Source organism: Megalopta genalis, chromosome 15 (genome assembly GCF_051020955.1).
Source record: "Megalopta genalis isolate 19385.01 chromosome 15, iyMegGena1_principal, whole genome shotgun sequence".
Classification (NCBI taxonomy): Eukaryota; Metazoa; Arthropoda; class Insecta; order Hymenoptera; family Halictidae; genus Megalopta; species Megalopta genalis.
The window spans coordinates 4,087,278-4,105,452 of record NC_135027.1 but is presented as its reverse complement, the minus strand read 5'-3'; the positions used below and the strand labels follow the sequence as shown (position 1 = coordinate 4,105,452).

Sequence of the window (18,175 nt, the reverse complement as noted above, 5' to 3'; positions counted from 1 at the left end):
TATCACGAAAGAAGCTGTTAGGGGAACTGATGAGTAATGTCATTTTTTTAAGCGCACCCTTTGCGCTATCATTTTGATACGGGAACATAAAGATTCTGATTAATACAAATGTTTTGCAGTAGCTTCAAATATTCTTTATTTATTTACTTAGTTGACGAGAGAGAATGTTTCTATTACAAGTATAATTATAAATGTAATGCAAAATGATGAGAAAGTAAAATAAACGAGAGCGTATAATACGAAGTAATGAAAAAGATATTGCAGGAAAGTAGGAGAAAAGAAACCAAAATGATGATTTCGAATGTATTTAAAAAAAAAAGGGAATTATATATAATTATGTTTCTTTTAAATCCGGCCACCACAATATCTCCTCCGATAGCGATGTCACAAAAAATATTCTACATAGAATTTGATTGGCAACGAGAGATGCAAAAGCTAGTTTTCACTTCAGACTCATTTTTTTCGACCGATATTACTTATTGATACCTGTAATATTTACTTATTTAGTCGACGAGCTGGATCCCTTTGACAAATGTGCACAAAAGCGACAATTTTGGGACAGAGTTGCATAATTTATATGCGCCACGAAATGGAAATAGTAATTATGTTTCAGCCGTTTAAAGCAAAAGTGGTGTGTCAATTTTTCGCTAGTCTAATTTAATATTATTAAATCGTATTTAATTTGATATTTCATTTGATTTCGTTTTATTAATTTAAGTTAAAGCTTGAAACTGAATTACGTAGAAGCGTTGCAACAGTTTTTTATGCTATTGAATTGTACAAAACTTTTAATTCATCCATCATTGTCCACAAATTAACTTCTTCGTTTGAACGAAACTATTCCTGTTTTCAGCGGCTCATATATGTATTAGCGTTAGTTATCCACTGATGGCACGGTCAATGACCTCTTGAACGTGTTAATAGCAGCAATAATAATTTCCTGCGAGATTTATCGTTGCCGCGGTCTAACGACGTCTTTATTCGTCACAGGTGCTCCTGCCGGACGGATGAACCTATTTCGAAGATCCAAGCACCCACGAGAATGTGAACGGCGATGCTCGGCTCGCCGACTCGACGAAGGACCGCTGTTTCATAACTGGAGCCTTGTTCCGGCGCGCGAACGGTGAGTATCGTTAACAATAAACAATTCACGACCGTTAAATTCAGATTGCGATCCTCGCCGCGGGTCTCGCTGCCGTAAAACAAGTCGTTAAAACGTCTTCGCAGCCGCGAACTGCATCGCGGCGATCCTCTCTGCCTCTCCGTAGATCCTTTCTTAGTCTCGTTTCGGATCCGATCGTAAGAATAATGGCCTCTTTATTACGGGGACAAAGTTGCATTAACGAACCCCCGTCGCATTTGATTCCGGCAAAGTGTGCAAGATTGTTTGCAGAATTCGTGGGACTGTCTTCGCCGGTTTCGCAAGTTACGCGAAGATTTCGAATCGGAAAGGACCGCCGCGGGTCTGCTTAAAACGCGGTTAATTACAGGACAATGGGATTACCGAGCTGTAAAACCGAGCTGTCTCTGTATCGCCTTCGGAAAACAACCGAAACGCGTTTAACAAGCCGTTAAAAGTTTTTATCAACCGTGCCAATTGGTAATCATCCACAACAGCGCGTTTGTATCTAATTTCGATAATTGAGCGGTTCGGCGCGAGTTTGGACGTAAGCGAGAAAAAGATTGATTCACAAATGAACGAGAGACCGAAAGCTTTGCGACGCGCAACAATATTCAAAGATGTTGCGCGTCTTTATGCAAATCGCAGTAAAATTATTCCCGAAGATACAATGGGCCGTCTTATAACGAACGACCTTACAACGAACGGATGCTGCAGAGATGCTGCAGCGAACGGTTTTTCTCATTAAATCAAAGAGTGCTGCAACGAATGAATATGCCACAACGAACGCGGGAAAATACAATCGGCCGTTGTGCCGATTGTTCCATTCCGCATTCGTTACCATAGTAAAGAAACAACTTACGATCGGGCTTCTGTCGATAACAGTCGCAAATAGCAGTTAAGAAATAAACTGAAACGTAATGAATTAAATTTATACTGTGTATATTTACGTACACGTTCTTATATCTGTTTATTTCATATCAAACTTATCACAGTTTTGTGTGAAAAATAAATTAAATTTGTACTATGTATATATTTATGTACGCGTTTTTATACTTTTTTATTTTATATTAAATTGATCCTATTTTCGTGTGAAATCGTTGTACAGTAATGTCTCTCTAATTGACGCTCAGATTGTCCACAGAAATAGACAATTTGGGAAGAGGAGATACGATTATTCGAGTCTTGCGGTTTGTTTTTGTAGTTACGAATTGTCAACAATTATAAAAACGAGTCGCAACGCTCGAATAATCGTATCTCCTTTTCCTAAATTGTCCATTTTTGTGCACAATCTGAGCGTCAGTTAGGGAGACATTACTGTACTCTGTAATAACTGTCCTGTACATTTGCTAATAATATTAAAATAAAAATAACATTAAAATAAAAAATATAAGAACGTGCAAATAAACATACGTATTAATATCGATAAATGTATGCTATAATGGAATGCTATATGAATGGATGCTATAACAAACGAGGTTCTAGAACGGATTACAGTAATGTCTCCCTAATTGACGCTCAGATTGTCTACAAAAATGGTCAATTTTGGAAGAGAAGATACAATTATTCGATCCTTGCAGTTCATTTTTATAGTTACTGCAAGGCTCGAATAATCGTATAATACTAATCGATGTATAGTAATAATCGATGTAATCGTATCTTTCCTTCCCAAATTATCCATTTTTGTGCAGAATCTGAGCGTCAGTTAGGGAGATATTACTGTACATTCGTTACAGGATACCCCACTGTGACAATTCTGTTTTCTTCCAAAATCGCATAATTCGATGTTCTTTCGCGTCGTTCCAATTTTCCATTGAAATTTGCTCTGCACAATTCTCTCTAACTTCGCTGCTCTGACGAGAATGTACACTGCTGCGCTAAACGGCTGAATTGTAAAATAAATAATCGGCAGTCCCAGTGTTATCTCGAATCGAAGCATTAAAGAATGGCGGGGTATGTTCGGTACGCGAAGGGAACCGATTCGAGTATCTCGAGGACGTTTTATTCGGCGCCGTTAATTCCTCGCAGCGGGGAACAACCGGATTACGCGGAGTGCGCCCGTTGAAATCACCGAATCGGACGATCGACGCGTTACACCGTCCGCCATTCATCCGGACGGTTTTGTTCCTGTTCCGTGTCCCCGTGTCCCCGTTCGCCTTCTCGTTACGGAGGCTCGGGGCCGGTTGAAACCAACGAAAAGAGGATTAGTTTGGCTCGCGAGCTGCCTCGTTGCCCGCGGAATAGCGACGTTTGTCCGAGCGTTTTACCGACAGGCCTCGAGACAATTGATTAGTCGCGGACACACGAGCCCATCGATCCGAAACCGATCTTTCAGGATTCCACCCCTCCCCCTCCCCCGGCCGTTCCCCGCGATTTATTCCGATCGATTTCCCCACTCGTTGTCCCTCGGCCCGTTCCGCCTCTGCAACTTTATCGGATCATCCCGCCTGTAATCGATATATCGCTTTCACGATTGTTTTTCGGAGCACCCAGCACCAACGTATCCTCCCGCGTTTGCAAGCTGTTTCGCTCTTTTTTTTCCCCCTCCCTCCCCTGCATTCGAGAACTGCAATCGAGATACTTTCCAGCGAGTTTAATGCGATTCGCCCTGCTATTCAACTCGCGATTCTCTTTATAAATTGCTACTGGAACACGTCGTTTTCACGTTCGCGGATGCTGGATTTCATTCGCGGCGCAACAAGAACTGCATGTTTATGCAGATATTCGCGTTTCGACGAGTCGCGGCTGCCGCAAAGGGCTGCATCGATCCGATACAATTTTTAGTTTTATTTTCGATATCCCGACGCCGCAAACCCCTTTGTGTTACCGAGGAAAATAGAAAGTAACAGCCGGATCGCGGATCTCTTCATGCAAAATATAAATTGTCTTTGTCCGTTGCAGAAAATAGGAGTGACTTGAAAGTTGCGTTCTTTCCTTAATAGTTTTGGTCGGTCGTAAGGAATTTACTGACATTATTAAGTGATTTTAATCTTTCTATTTAACTTATCTTCGTCGAAAATTTCAGAAAAAATATAGTGGCAAATGATAACAAATAAAACCCGCTACGATCGAAAAGACAGGATAAAGGAATTCAATGCTTAAAGTTACAAAATCATTGCTATATTTCATTTATATTATTAAATCATTGCTTTAGGAATTAACTGTTTGCTATCTTAACCCCTTTAGTGCCGACCAGAAAGGTTCCAAACCTGTTTGATGAGTGTGACAAAAGTTCAGAATAAAATTATAAAAGTATTATAAAACCTGACGAGATTAGAAAATTCCAAAAGGAATATAAATTCAGTAATACGACTGTTATTAAAAATATTAACAAACCAACATTTTCTCAAGATATATCGTTGTTCGGCACTAAAAGGGTTAACTAAAATCAAGACACTGGTCCCCCTCCACAATAGTTCCACTTCGTATGATTGTTATTATTTCACGCATGCGAGATTGATCCCATTTGCTCGTAGCAGATTTCTATTTTTCAATGTTATTGTTAAACATATTGTTGCAAATTCTGTGTAAAAATAGTCCAGCATTTTTTGGCGGTCGTTAGTGTGCAAAAGGGTAAATGGAACACCGACGAAAAGACAACAATCCAATTAATTCTGTACAACGGTTGAAACGCGGATAAAGCGAGAGAAACTTTCGGGAGGATTCGATGTGCTCTGGTAAACGGGAACTCGCGAAGGGATGAGACTCTAACTCGTTTCCTAAACAGCCGATCGTCTCTGGGAGGATCTCGAGGCCCGTTTTACAAGCGGCGCGACGCTATTCGAGGAACCGGAGTGCTCGAGAGTCGTCTTGGAGCGCGTTCAACCGATCAAAAGTCGCCCTGAAAGCGCGATTATTCCGCGTTAAGCCTCTCGAGGGGGTGGCGGCGCGATAAGCAATTCAGATTCGGTTCTTGCCGCGGCCGCTCGAGTTTCCATGGTGTTCTACTTTTTTCCTTCCGTTTCTTTTCGCCGTTCGGCCGTAAAAGGAACGGCGAAAAAGGAGAGAGCGAAAGATAAAAGAGCAGCCCGGCGATTAACGCGCGAACCGTGGATCCTCTCGACGCTCTCCGCGCACCCCGGGGGGTAAACTTTTTTAATTTCGAACATCCCCGGAAATTATCCGGTAACTTCGAGCCGGGCTTTTACCGCGACCGGCGCCCGTTGTCCGCTCGCGATTTATCCGAGCCGGATACCGGACCGCGGTATTCAAATTAACTGCGAACTTCGTGCCCGTCCCACCCTTTTCTCCCTTCCAATGCGAGCGTCGTGCCGCGTTCCCGTCGGCGCGCTCGATTTTTATTTCTTCCCTATTTTTTTGAATTCGCTCCTCTGTTCTCGCGAGCCGCGCCGCGCCTTCACGCTCGTGCGTAACGATTCACGACCCGCCTCGCAGAAAAAATCTGCCGGTTTTATTCCCTCCGGCGCGAGGGCTCGAAAGTATTTCGCTAAATGGCCCGGTATTTTTAGGACCGACGCGAAAATTGGTAATCGATACCTCCGTTCACCTTGGCTCCCGTCGCTTTTCCCTGCCTCCGCTTTTCAACCCTCAAGTGGCAGCTTTCAAAGCGGACTCCGAGGATTTAATAACTCGATTTTGACGATTTCAGGCGAGTCGTCGTCTGACAGCCTCGCCTAAAATATCTTCGTCCGTGTTAACACGGACGCTTTGCGCGGCGCTGAAAGCAACGATTTTATGTTGCTTCGAGTGGAACGAGTTCATTGAACAAATTCCCCATAAATTCCCCATGTGTCTTTACAATTTCAATGATCGTTAATCATTCAATAATCTTCCTGAATCCCTTTCGTACTCTCTACGATGGTTCCAGTTGTCAAGTTTCGACTGTCTAGAACGTCTTACTTCGACAAACTTACTTTCGGGGTCCGTTCAGGGACGTCATCGCTGACGAAACGAATTTCTGCAGCACGAATCAACAAGTCAACCACAAAACCGCAATCTTACTTCACGATTTTCTATCGCCAGGGAATTTCGCCAAAACCGAAGCGGCCGGGGTGCCCAAAAGGGGTGGTGGTTGCCAGGTTGAACGACCGAGCAGAGCTCGCTAGGAAAGGACGAGCGTCGTCCTAGCGAAATAGGGTGGCAGGAGGGTGGCGCTCGCGAGCTCCTTTTCCCATTCAACACGCGGAATTAACCGAGCGCGGTCCTCTTTGCCAGCCGCTTAATTAACACCTTATTGTTATCGGCCGAAGTCTGCGCCGGCCGCCCCGCGGGGGCGAAGCCGGTGTCCTCGCAGCCGACAGCCAGCGGAGCCATTTTTCTCCTCCTTTTTCCGAGCTGGTAGGAACTCGGTTTCTTTTGTCCGCGACGTGTCGTCCGCAGAGGCTTCCCTTTGAAATAAAAGGGAACTTCCCTCTTCCGCGCTGCCCAGGCCTCTCTTGGTCTCGCGTCATTTTTGTTTTTTCTTTCTTGGGGCCCCCCTTCTCTTTTCCGTTCGACCATTATCTTCGATCGACACAGTGACTTCGATTCCGCCCCGCAATGGAACGACGAAAAAGGATAAGAGGCTGCTTCGATGACGACGCGAGAGGGAAACCAAAACGACGAGTCAATTATCCTGGCAATCGAGAATGGTTGTACTTTGAGTTGCTGGCAGCTCCTTCCAACGAAACTTGCACTGTAACATCGTGTCAGACTCGTTACGAAGATTTCGAATATAATTTATCGACACACAAATACAATAATACGACTGACTGCATTTAGGACCGTTTGTAATTATTAGACTGCGGATCTTATGCATTTACGGCAAGAATCGGTCAATAAGCATCAATCAATTTTAGCACTCGATAAATCTAGTGTTAACGAAACTTGGAAAAGATTAAACTATTTGTCAGAAACTTGATGTTTAAATGGCTTTCAGCACGCATACATATAAATTACCGAGATCTATGGAACGCATTTTTTAAATTGTTCGTCGCAAGTCTACATAAAAAAGTGAAGAACATAAGTTTTTATTTTTCTTTGTCATTCCAAGTGATAACAAAACTAAAAAGATAGCACTTTAGTCATCGTTTAGTAGACTGGTGCCTCTGTCGTTCAGTTTCAAAAAAGTTATAACGTTTTAAAGGGTGTCCACATATACAGGGTGTCCCGAAAATGTCTCGCAATCCGGAAATGGGAGGTTCTTGAGGTCATTTGAAGCAACTCTTTCCTTTGCGAAAATTTTCTCCGTGGCTTCGTTTACGAGTTATTAACGAAAAACACTGACCAATAAGAGGCGAGCTCGGCTGGCGCGCGGCGGCCCAGCCAACGAGTGCACGGAGCCCAGTTCCGCTTCTTGGCTGAGCCGTCTCGCGCCAAATGATCTCGCCTCTGATTGGTCACTGTTTTTCGTTAATAACTCGTAAACGAAGCCGCGGATTGCGTTTTCGCTAAGGAAAAAGTTGCTTCAAATGACCTCAGGAATCCCCTACTTTCGGATTGCGAGACATTTTTGGGACACCCTGTATGCATTTATCCCTTACTATATATCGTACTAGCATAGCTTATACATCGAGTTCGCTGTGACGTCGTCCATTCGACTTTGCTCGAGATAAACTCTCCGAAGCCATGTCTATAGCTATACGTACATACATGGTCTAAGCGTCGCACTATAGCAACCGGGCATCGATGATTCCGACGAGGTCCCGGATGAGGGACCGGCGCGCAAATCGTCGAGACCGGCTGGAACCGGGTCGGAAATCGTCCGTGGCGCTCTAAAATCTCGAACGTCGTATTCCCGTCTCATCTATCCTCTTCCATCGTGTTCCTAAATCGATGCAAAGCTTCGGGAGACGTCTTACGGCGAAAAGTCGTCGGCTAAGTCGTCGGCTAAGTCGTCGGAGTTGCCCGATATAAGAGGGGACTAACCCGTATTTGCTAACGCGCGAATACATCATCCGGTTTCGGGGCTCGAAGACGGTCTCAAGATTCAGGTGGAGCGACAAAACCCAATTTCCACGATCCATATTCGGCTTAAACACATTAACGGGCCTGCAGCTGAGCGGCAGCAAATATACAGCCGCTCCGAGAGAGCGAGAGAGAGAGAGAGAAACTCCTCTCTCTTTCGCTATCTCTCTCTCTCTCGCGCGCTCTCTTGCACTCTCCGAGTCTGGCGAATCCAGGGTAACTTCCAGGTAACTTCCAGGGAAATGGAAGCTGGGATAGAGATTACTCTTCCTGTTGGTTCACTGGTGCGCTTTGATTTTCTGCCGGGATTTAGCGGAACGGGACGCGAGATTCTCGGTCCTTTGTTCCATTAAATAATCGCTACCTGCCCCGGTCGGGCGACTTCGCAACGTTTTCCGCGTGTAACGAGACGCTTTTTCCCGTGTCGCCGTTGTCCTAGTCGTAGTAGCCGTTCTCCACGTTGTCGCGGTTGTTGTTCCTTTTGCGGACAGAGGAACGTTGTCCTCGTTACGCTCCGAGGAAAAAACCTGGTCCACCGGTTTCGGCGTTCGCCGCGTTCCAGCCCGCTTCAGTCCGCTCCAGTCCGCTTCGCACCGCTACGGCTCGCGCGCGGCAAATAATTTTAATCCGCTTCTAACGACGAGCAGAAGGCTCTCGGGCCTTGTGCAGCTCGCGTTATTATTACACGGCTATCGATTTTCAGGCGCCCCGCGATATTTCTGCCTCTTCGTCTCTCGGTTCTTTGATCTTCATTAACCCTAGGGAAATGAAGTTTACCGTGCAATTACTTCCCTCCTCCCCCTGCAGCTGTTTCTGGCTGCGATTCCGTCGACATTCCCAAAGAGATTTCGCCGGCCAACCGCGCTGCCAAGTCCTCTGCCTGCGCTCTCGTTGCTGCCCTGCAGAATCCTCGAGGCGACCTCGAGGCGTTCTCGGCGTCTTCGTTTTTAACCCTTCGCGGACGGCACTGTTCCCGCGGAGTTCTTGCGAGTACACTTGGGTTGCCGAGGTATAATACGCCTCGGGATTCTAACACCTGTTCATTAATTTTTCCACGGAAGCGCATCGCGCGCGCCATATGGCCGTTGCAACTGCATAAACCGATTACTCGTCAATGCCAATCGTTATCGCCGTTCTCTCGACCTTTTTTTGTAATTCCTTCACGCCATTCGAACGCTCTGCCATCGCTATTGTACGCGATCATCCTTATTTCTTGTCCCGCTGTCAGCAACATGTTACTGTTATTACCATCATTATTATTCTTATCGTTGTTATTGTACACTGATACCCGCATACTCGCTGTTATTACGCTTTCTGTAATAAAGGATCCATCATCCTGGTTATACAACACAAATAAATTAAATTAGATTAAATTAAAATAAATTTATTCTTCAAGATATTCATTAATATTATTTTTAACGATATCTTGCATTATACAATTTACCGAATTAATTTTGCGATGATTACAGCAAAAATCTAGAAGCGATTACGACAAAAGTGGTTAGAAGATGTCCTTTAACCCCCTCGGTAAAAATAGTGTTAAACAGAAATTATTGAAAGCTAGAAATACTCTGTTAAGAACCTTTCGTTGACATTTTCAATTTGTGGCTGTCATTCAATTTACGAGTTAAGCGCCGCAAGTATTGCAAAACGCTCGTTAAAAATCGGAATAAATTTCTTATCGTCTAATTTCATAGAGCAATATTAAAGAGCAGCTTTCAGTGCTCCGTGAATACAGTATTAAAGATAGCAGCGAGCGTTTTCCACGACATTCGAAAATAGTGAGAAATCTAGAGATTCTTGCATCTCTTTCAACGCTTGTGGCTCGCGTTAACCGATTTCGATAGAATTTTCAGCGTGCATATAAGTTACACCCCCCTCGAAAGCAGAGAGGTTTCGGGTCGCAGCGGGTCGGCTCCGCCATGTTGTGTGCGGCGCGGTCGGCGCGCAATTTTTCAGCGAGTTTTTCTTTAAAGGTAACAATATTAATTAATCGATAACCGAGCTCCGGCGTCGGTCGGTTAAACGGATTAACGGGGACAGACGTGGGAAAGAGAGGGAGAGAGAGAGAGAGAGAGAGAGAGAGAGAGAGAGAGGGAGAGAGAGAGAGAGAGAGAGAGAGAAAGAGAGAGAAAGAGCAGGAGAGAACGAGAGACGGCCGAGCGGCGCTATCGATCCGACGTATTGCGTCTAATTAAAGTCTAATGCGCGAGGCTTCGGTTCGATTTCCGGTGGCTCGGCGTCACGCGGAATCCCGCTAATTGCGCCGCGAGAGCACCGCGTCTAATATTCCGTTCGTTCTGGCTCCCAACCCATCGTCAGCTTCCGTCACACCCTGTCCCGATGTTCGGAAATTCCTTTTCAATGGCGGACGTGCGAGCCCTCTCTCCCCACCGGAAGTCCTCCGATTCTCCAATGGCGGCTGCTGCCGCTGCCAGACAATATGGCGCCAGTCCCCACGGACCCACCGATATTTTTTCTCCCCGCAAACAAATTGCTCCTTTAACCGCCGATTGCCACCGATTCCAAAATCGCTTTTATTTCGCATCCACCAATCGTTTTATGTTTAAGCGCAGGAAACATTCGCGTTGTACACTGCGCACGGCAGTCGGTAGTAGTTCTGACACTTTGTAATTAGGGGCTGTTTAGGTCGCCGGGGCCAAGTCGGAAGCTAAAAGTTCAATTTCAACGCGGCGACTTCGGTACGTAGCGTGGAATAACGTAAAATGCGATTTTTAAATCGTTCCTCTTTTTTCCTTTTTTTTTAACGTAAAGCAAGATTTTATGCTAGATTTTTATTAAAACAGGATTATCGAATTTCTCTTCACGGGCGAAATAATTCCGATGAAATGCAGAAATAAGTGAAACGCACTCGTTGACATGTATAAAAGATATCGCGTACCATCTCCAGGGCGGGCATACGAAATCTGAAGCTTTTGTGTTGCACCACGAGAACGCTTGAGAATGAAATGCAAATACGAGCTTGATACATTGCCCGCGGGAAAAGTATGAAACAGTGAATGAAAATTACAATTTATTTTGCGGAAGCACGATGCGAAGTATCAAATTAATATTTCGTTGCGTCTGCCTGCGCACTTAAATATACAAACAATTGCGAAATATGTCGAGCGTCATCCTTCGATCTCCTCTTTCGACTTTTGCAGTGTTTGCGCGATTCGAAGAACAATCCGGAACGAACTGTTTCTTACGAAACTGTCCTCTCTGAAGGAGAACGATTAAAGTTTCCTTCCATTCGAGAAGTCATTTGATACATGCGAATTAATTACCGGCGTCCGGCAGAGTATAACGGTGCGTAAAATGAAATTTCTCGGGGGAGTTCAAGCACCGTGCTGCAGCCAATATCGTCTAATTTTTCCGCGCTGCTTCGGCGCAACAAAGACGACGTAATAACAGGCGAAACGGACAAGTCGCCGACGGCCGGGACGTAATAAAAATTCACGCCATTGTTCGATCCTATTTCGAAGGGAGCACGAATAATAGAGTCTGTTCCGATCGATTACGACTCATTTTCCCGGACGGTGCGCTTTCGGCATCCTCCGGCGAGCCTCGCGGATCAATCGGTTCGCGCGATCAAGATTAAAAGACCGATGGAGAATCGTCTGTTGATTCTGCCGGCGATCGACATCTTCCCTCAGGAGCGGGCCAGCGGTCTTCCGGAGATCGCATCGAGATCCGTAATGCACTTCCAGGAACGATCTGTGCTCCTGGAATCGCTGCGGAACCGTTTTGGAAAACGTGACTCGATCCATCGATAACCGCTGCCGATCGAGCTAATGCTAGACAAATTTGTCGGACAAAAAGAGTTGTACGGGATCGAAAGTAGACGAAGCAGAGCTTTAAGGTATCGAGACTTACAAGGAGAGATCCCCAGGCGAGAGACTCGCTTTTTGATGAGATTTCGCACGGTGGTGGTGGCTCGTAAAACTGAATCCAATGATAGCCGGCTTTGGGTGCAGACGGCTTATAGTTTTCGAGATATTTATTTACAGATATTTACAGATATTTACTTACAGATATTCATAAATATTTATTTACAGATATTTATTTTTAAGATTTTTATTTACAGCAATTTCTGCCTAATTCGCGCTCCGATTGCGCACGAAAATGGACAATGTGATTTCTATTTAATTCATATTTAATGTGAAATATCATTTCCTATATAATAAGAATATTAATAAAAATATTAATAATCATATATATTATAATATATTATATAATATATTATATATAATAAGAATATATATATATATTATATTAATATAATATATTATATAATAAGAATATATATATTATATTAATATAATATATTATATAATAAGAATATTAATAATCATATACATTAAGATCGTCAACGATCTTAAACAAAAAGAATACGCGATCGCGGTAAATCGCAGACCGCGAATTTAAATGCGAAATAAAAACAGTCCCAATAATTCTAACGAGTCGGAGATGCGGTATTAAACATCATCTGTTAATTCCCTGAATACCGGGTGTTCTCCATTCCGGCGCCAAGTCCCGAGGGGCTTTTAATTTCTCGAGCAGCGACGAGAAGAAATGGCCGCGCGGGCCGGCAGAGATAATCTCGCGTGATCGATCTCGTCCGGAGACGTGTAACGAGCGTAAAATTGGCGTCGACGACGGTGCGCTCGCGGACAGAGAACCGCTGTTCACGGACAAGGGGATCAGGATTCTTTTATGATCCCGATCTTGGCCGATCGCGGGCCCGTCCGACGTGGAAACGGCGGCCGGGATTAAGAGGCGCAAACGAACGAGAATAAAAGCGTCGAGAGAGAGAGAGAGAGACGTTTCTTTCGCGGAGTTTCCGGGCGATCCAGTAGTCGGATCGAGAGCCGCGGAAGGCTTAGAGGATGACTATAGGAGGGCTGGTAATTTCGGTCGTGCAACGAAATCCTCAGAGGTCGCGTTCGGATCAAGCCGGCTTAGTTATGCTTAACCTTCCGGAGCCTCGACTGTACCTTTGCCCAGCTACCGGGCCACAAGTCCTGCGCTGCTTCCGCTGGAGGAAGCTCAGCCTCGAGGCTCGAGCTGAACCCGAGCGAACATCCTGCTCCGATATCGCTCCAACAACAATGGACCCTGCGAGACGTAGAACCGGGCCCCCCGAATATCGCGTCGCACTCTGCCAAATCGGCAGCTTCTACTCCGTTTGCAACTCGACTGTCCAACGAAGCTTCTACCTTCGCGATCTGCTACGCGCGGATGACAGTGATGGACTGAAGTAATCGAGTTCGACTTTAATTCTACACTTAATTCATTTAATATTGATCCTGTCAAGCATCAATGCACATTATGTCACTTTTAAAAGTGATCGACAAAAGTAATCGATGAGAATGATAAGACTGAATTTATTAGGTCTACCGGAAAGTTCTGTCCGATAATGTCATTGCAAATTTAGATAGGTATGCACATGTTCATTTGAGACATATATTTTTGAATATATATATATATTTTTATATTTATATATTATTATATTTATTTATTATTATATTATTATGAATTATTATTATATTTATATTATTATATTATATTATTATATTTTGCTCACAAATTGCCATCACGCTGGCAAGAAGTCATAAGTAACGTAGGAAATTATATTGTACAATAAATATTACTAGATTTATGAAAAATCTATTATTTCCTTTCATTTCGTAAACGGACAGAACTTTCCGGTGGACCTAATACTTTCGCCGTTTTTATTAGAACGTATAGTAACGCTCGTTAATGTTCGGGCAGCTTTTAAAACAATAAGTTGTTTAAAACTGGTCATTTTTGGAAATGTCAGAGGGACTGGTTTACCGTACAATGAGTGGAATACATTTGCTTAATTTTGCTATTGCGTTGAATGAGAAAAGAAAAGAAAACCTCAGGCTTTTTAACCGTTTTATCTGAGATTCTAACGAAAATTTAAACAATGCGATTTAGTAGATATTGGTAACATATATGAAGATTTCAAGATGTCTAGACAAATCAAATTAAAGTGAATTAAATTAAGTTTGAACAAAATTATTCGGTTCTAACACTTGAACATACAAACATTGTCATTTGACTATTTAGTTTCTGACAATTAATTATAATTGTCAACAGATTTATTGAATTTTATATAAAATCTGACTAAAAGAAGTACATTAAAAAAGCACGTTGAAAAGTTTGCCAAATAAAATGATGCATAAATGATGAAGAATGCAAACATTGTTATTTGACTATTTAGTTTCTGACAATTAATTAAAATTGTCAACAGACTTATCGAGCTTTATACAAAATCTGACGCGTCTAAAAGAAGTACATCAAAAAATATGTTGAAAAATTTGCCAACTAAAATGATTTACAAATGATCCTAACCACATTAAGATATATTTTTGTTAAAATGGTTCGCCGTTCGAGGGTTAAAAGACCATCGAAGAGGAAAATTCGAGACACTTTTATTCTTTTATCAATTTTATTTTATTATCAATTTCATTTTATTATTTTCGTATCACTTACACCGTTCCCCGAGTTGGCTTTGCTCAGGGATTCGCGATGGAGAAATGCACTGTCAGGCCGCGAAATGGAAAGCCTAGGCGCGGAGCATCGACCGATGAATAAATTGTATATTTAATCGACGACGCATGCCTTCGGCCCGTTCGACGACCATCGCCGAACGCGAGGCGGTAATTGATTACGAAATAATTAATTTCGCGGTGGCGGCGGCGGCGCGTGTTTTTCAGCGTCTCTTCGGCCGGGGAGAGAGGAGGGAAAACGCGCTCGAAATTACGCGGCCCCGAGGAATTTCCAACAAAATCGTTGGTTCGCGGCGCGGCCGTGTTTCGAGATTATTCGGGAAACGATTTTACCGTTCCCGCGTCAGAATGTTCCCGCGGGGGAACCCCGGGACGTTATAAAATTAAAACTGTAAACAGCGTTAAAGCGGAACCGTGAGAAACAATATCGAGCATATATCGCGCGATCTATTCGAAGATCCACGAGTTTCCTGGTAACGGAAATGCGAGAACCGTTGGCGAACGTTCAAACGTAAACTTCGATTCGTTCTGAAACGGAATGAAACGTAAAGAGCTTCGTTGCAGGATGCACCAGCGGCTTTCGAATATAAAATGGCTGTCTGATTAAACTTCGCTGAACCGTCGGGCCAGGAAAGTTTAAACAATCGCGTCGCGCTTGCTTCTAAGCGCATAAACATCCGCTTTAACAAGGTTAACACTGGCAGGTCTCCGCTTCCACCTTGACCGTTTACAACGAACATAAATATTTATTCGACTTTGCCACTCGAATCCGGCGTGCAACCCGCCGAAATAGAAAACCCCTTGTCGATATATCGAGCTTCGCGTTTTGCAAGCCTAGCACGATCGCCTCGAAGTTTTTGTTGGATCGCGAAAGAGTGGTTAAATTTTAAATAATAACATTTTAAATTTTAGTACTTTTAATAGATTTATATTCGTTTTAAACGGGAGAAGAAAACTGATGGATATAGTTGTTACAAATTTATTTGCAGTGGCGAATCTATCATAGATTTGGTTTGTAGTATATTTTTAATATAAATTTAACTTATGATTTATTTTTAATATACACTTAATTCGATTGATTTTTAAAGGGGACCTCACCCCTACTCCTGCGATTTTAATCCTAGAACGACACCCACAAAATTTTTAATAATATATATGTTTATAGTTTATAGTAATATATATGTGTAGTATATATATATATATATATGTATAACAATAATAATATTAATATAAATATAATATGTAATAGATAATATATATTATTGCAAATTGTTATAGGCTGATGCCTGAAGAACAATTAAATAAATAATAATAATATAATATATATTATTTTGCAAATTGTTGTAGGTTGATGTCTCAAGAACAATTAAATGAATAATAATAACATAATATATATTACTGTATACATGTATATATCACAATGCAACCCTATAATATTATTTATACCGAAAAACAGGAGGGAGTCATTTTAGTTTTAAAAGTTTATTTATCTTATAAACCGAATATATGAAATTATCGTAGTACCATAATAATAATATAATACATATAAATAAATAAATAATAATATAATATATAATATTTTGCAAATTGTTGTAGCTGGATGCCTGAAGAACAATTAAATGAATAATAATAATATATATTATTGTATACACGTATACATCTCACAATGCAACCCTATAATATTATTTATGCCGAAAAATGGAAGAGAGTACAATCCAGAGTTAAAAGTTTATTTCTCTTGTAAACCGAATATATGAAATTATCGTAGTGCCACAGTTAACAAATATAAACATTAACAGCTCTCGCAGGAATTTCTAGAATTAAAGCTTCAACGTGACAGAAATTTGACTGCTTCTTACACGATCGGGCACCGATAGCACAGAAGAAAATGGCGGCCGGGATGGAACCCGACGGACAGAGGCCGCGCGACTCGTCAAAGGTCGGGCTACGCCGGAAAAGCGACCGTGCAAGCCACTAATTCAAATTGCCAATTTTGAGATTTCGCGCGCGGACCGAACGGGATTCTCTGCTGCGAGCCCGGCGCTCTGGCTGGCCTCCGGCTCGAAATTAATTTTCCCAGCGACCGCTAATTTTATTCGGGTGTCGCGAGACAAGCTGTAATCGCGTTACATCGCGTGTAACGTGTCCGAGCTCGCGACGGCGGAGCCGGAGTCCGGAGTCCAGGCCCAGACGCGTCGCCACTCCCTTTTCCTTTTCCGGTATATTGAATGTCCCAACAAGAATGTCCGGTTTTCTGTGAGAACGGTCACATCAGCCGGTTCCAGTTTGCTTCGGCAAATTCACGGGTTCGAATCCGCTTGCGTGTAAAATACAATAAAAATAGAAACACTGAAAAAAGATAGAAACAGAAAGAGTCAAGAGAAATATAACCGTAAAAAGATTTACAAACTGAATACACCTGTGCGACAAAATCAGGGCAGTTATAAATTTGCGCGAATTACCTAAGTTGCAACGGCCCTGGCCGCTCTATTGTCCAAATTCCGACGATTTATTCGCGGTGCGGTGTTTATGCAAAACGGGAGTTTTCCAGTCGGGAAAATAAATTTCTTTCCGAACTTGCGATCGAGTAAGCAGAAATGCCCCAGGTTCCCGCAAACAACGGGGATATTTGCTGGCTCGACGCAGTCTGCTCTTTTTTTTTTTGTTCTCCGAATTTCCATGCCCCGGTTGAGCAGCGGCGCAGTTTGCGCACACCGTTGCAAAAACATTCGATCGTTCGCCAGGCGGAAAATAATAAAAATACATTATATCGTAAATAACAAACATTTGCCGTTCAGACGGAACAAGGTACGAACAAACGAACGAACGACGGGCACGTGTTTGCGGAGTCCCGTGTCCGCTATTCGGCGTCGCCTCCGGTTCGCGAAATAATGGCGGGGGGAGGGGAGGGGGGCGGGGGGCGCCGTTCCTTCGGTCTCAGTTTAGGTGTTTCGGGACCGCGATTACCGGCCCCCACGGATCAAATATCTTTCGCCGGGCTACGTTTATTATTTCGTTAATATTTTCTCGGGACGAGCTTTGCCCGCGGCTTCGCGTCACGCGTCGCATAATGGCCGGCTTAACGTGCTCTCGTTTCGATTCTAGACCGCCGCGCCGCGCCGTGCCGGTTCTCGCACGACACCGGCCGATAATAATGATAAAGAATAACAATGGCCGGCCGGCGCACATTGTGCGCTCTTGGGAACAACGCGAGAGGATATACCTCGAAGAAACGTTTATTCCCGGCCGCGGTACCTTTGTGTCGCGCGGATATTATTAAGCCGCGAAATCAACCGTTCTTGCGTCGTGAAATTGGGCATCCGGATCAGAAACGTAATTCAACGCCGAATATTTCTAATATTTCTGGCGATGCTTGCCGAAATATCGCGCGATCTTCTGCCGCGATCGGCGGATACAGGATGTTTTTTGATGTATAGGCTGAGTCTAGGGCGAGCTTAATTTTTCTTATAAACTGCACGCTGCATGAAATAACGTGTCGAACGAATGTTGTTCGGTATAAAAAGAAGCATACGTGGCGATAATTAATCTTTCGCTGTCTCCCTTTTATTATTTTAGAGCTTCATTTTTTGTGTGATCTGTAGACCGCGGA

General features: G+C 43.3%; 2 protein-coding genes across 6 annotated transcripts in view; one reads left to right on the top strand and one right to left on the bottom strand.

Moving 5' to 3' along the window:
• The window catches only part of Sdc (Syndecan), a 225,044-nt gene that overhangs the window by 55,673 nt on the left and 151,196 nt on the right, over window positions 1-18,175 (bottom strand). The gene's annotated exons all lie outside the window — the stretch shown is intronic.
• LOC117229363 (uncharacterized) overlaps window positions 1-18,175 on the top strand; it is a 175,998-nt gene that overhangs the window by 37,693 nt on the left and 120,130 nt on the right. For all 5 annotated transcript variants that reach the window (XR_004492528.2, XR_013034878.1, XR_004492527.2 and 2 more), the window contains exon 2: window positions 991-1,123. Coding sequence is in view for 1 of the 5 variants with exons in the window: in XM_076526595.1 (XP_076382710.1) it covers window positions 991-1,123 (133 nt within the window). In the remaining 4 variants the exon portion in view is untranslated. The remainder of the gene's footprint in view (window positions 1-990; window positions 1,124-18,175) is intronic.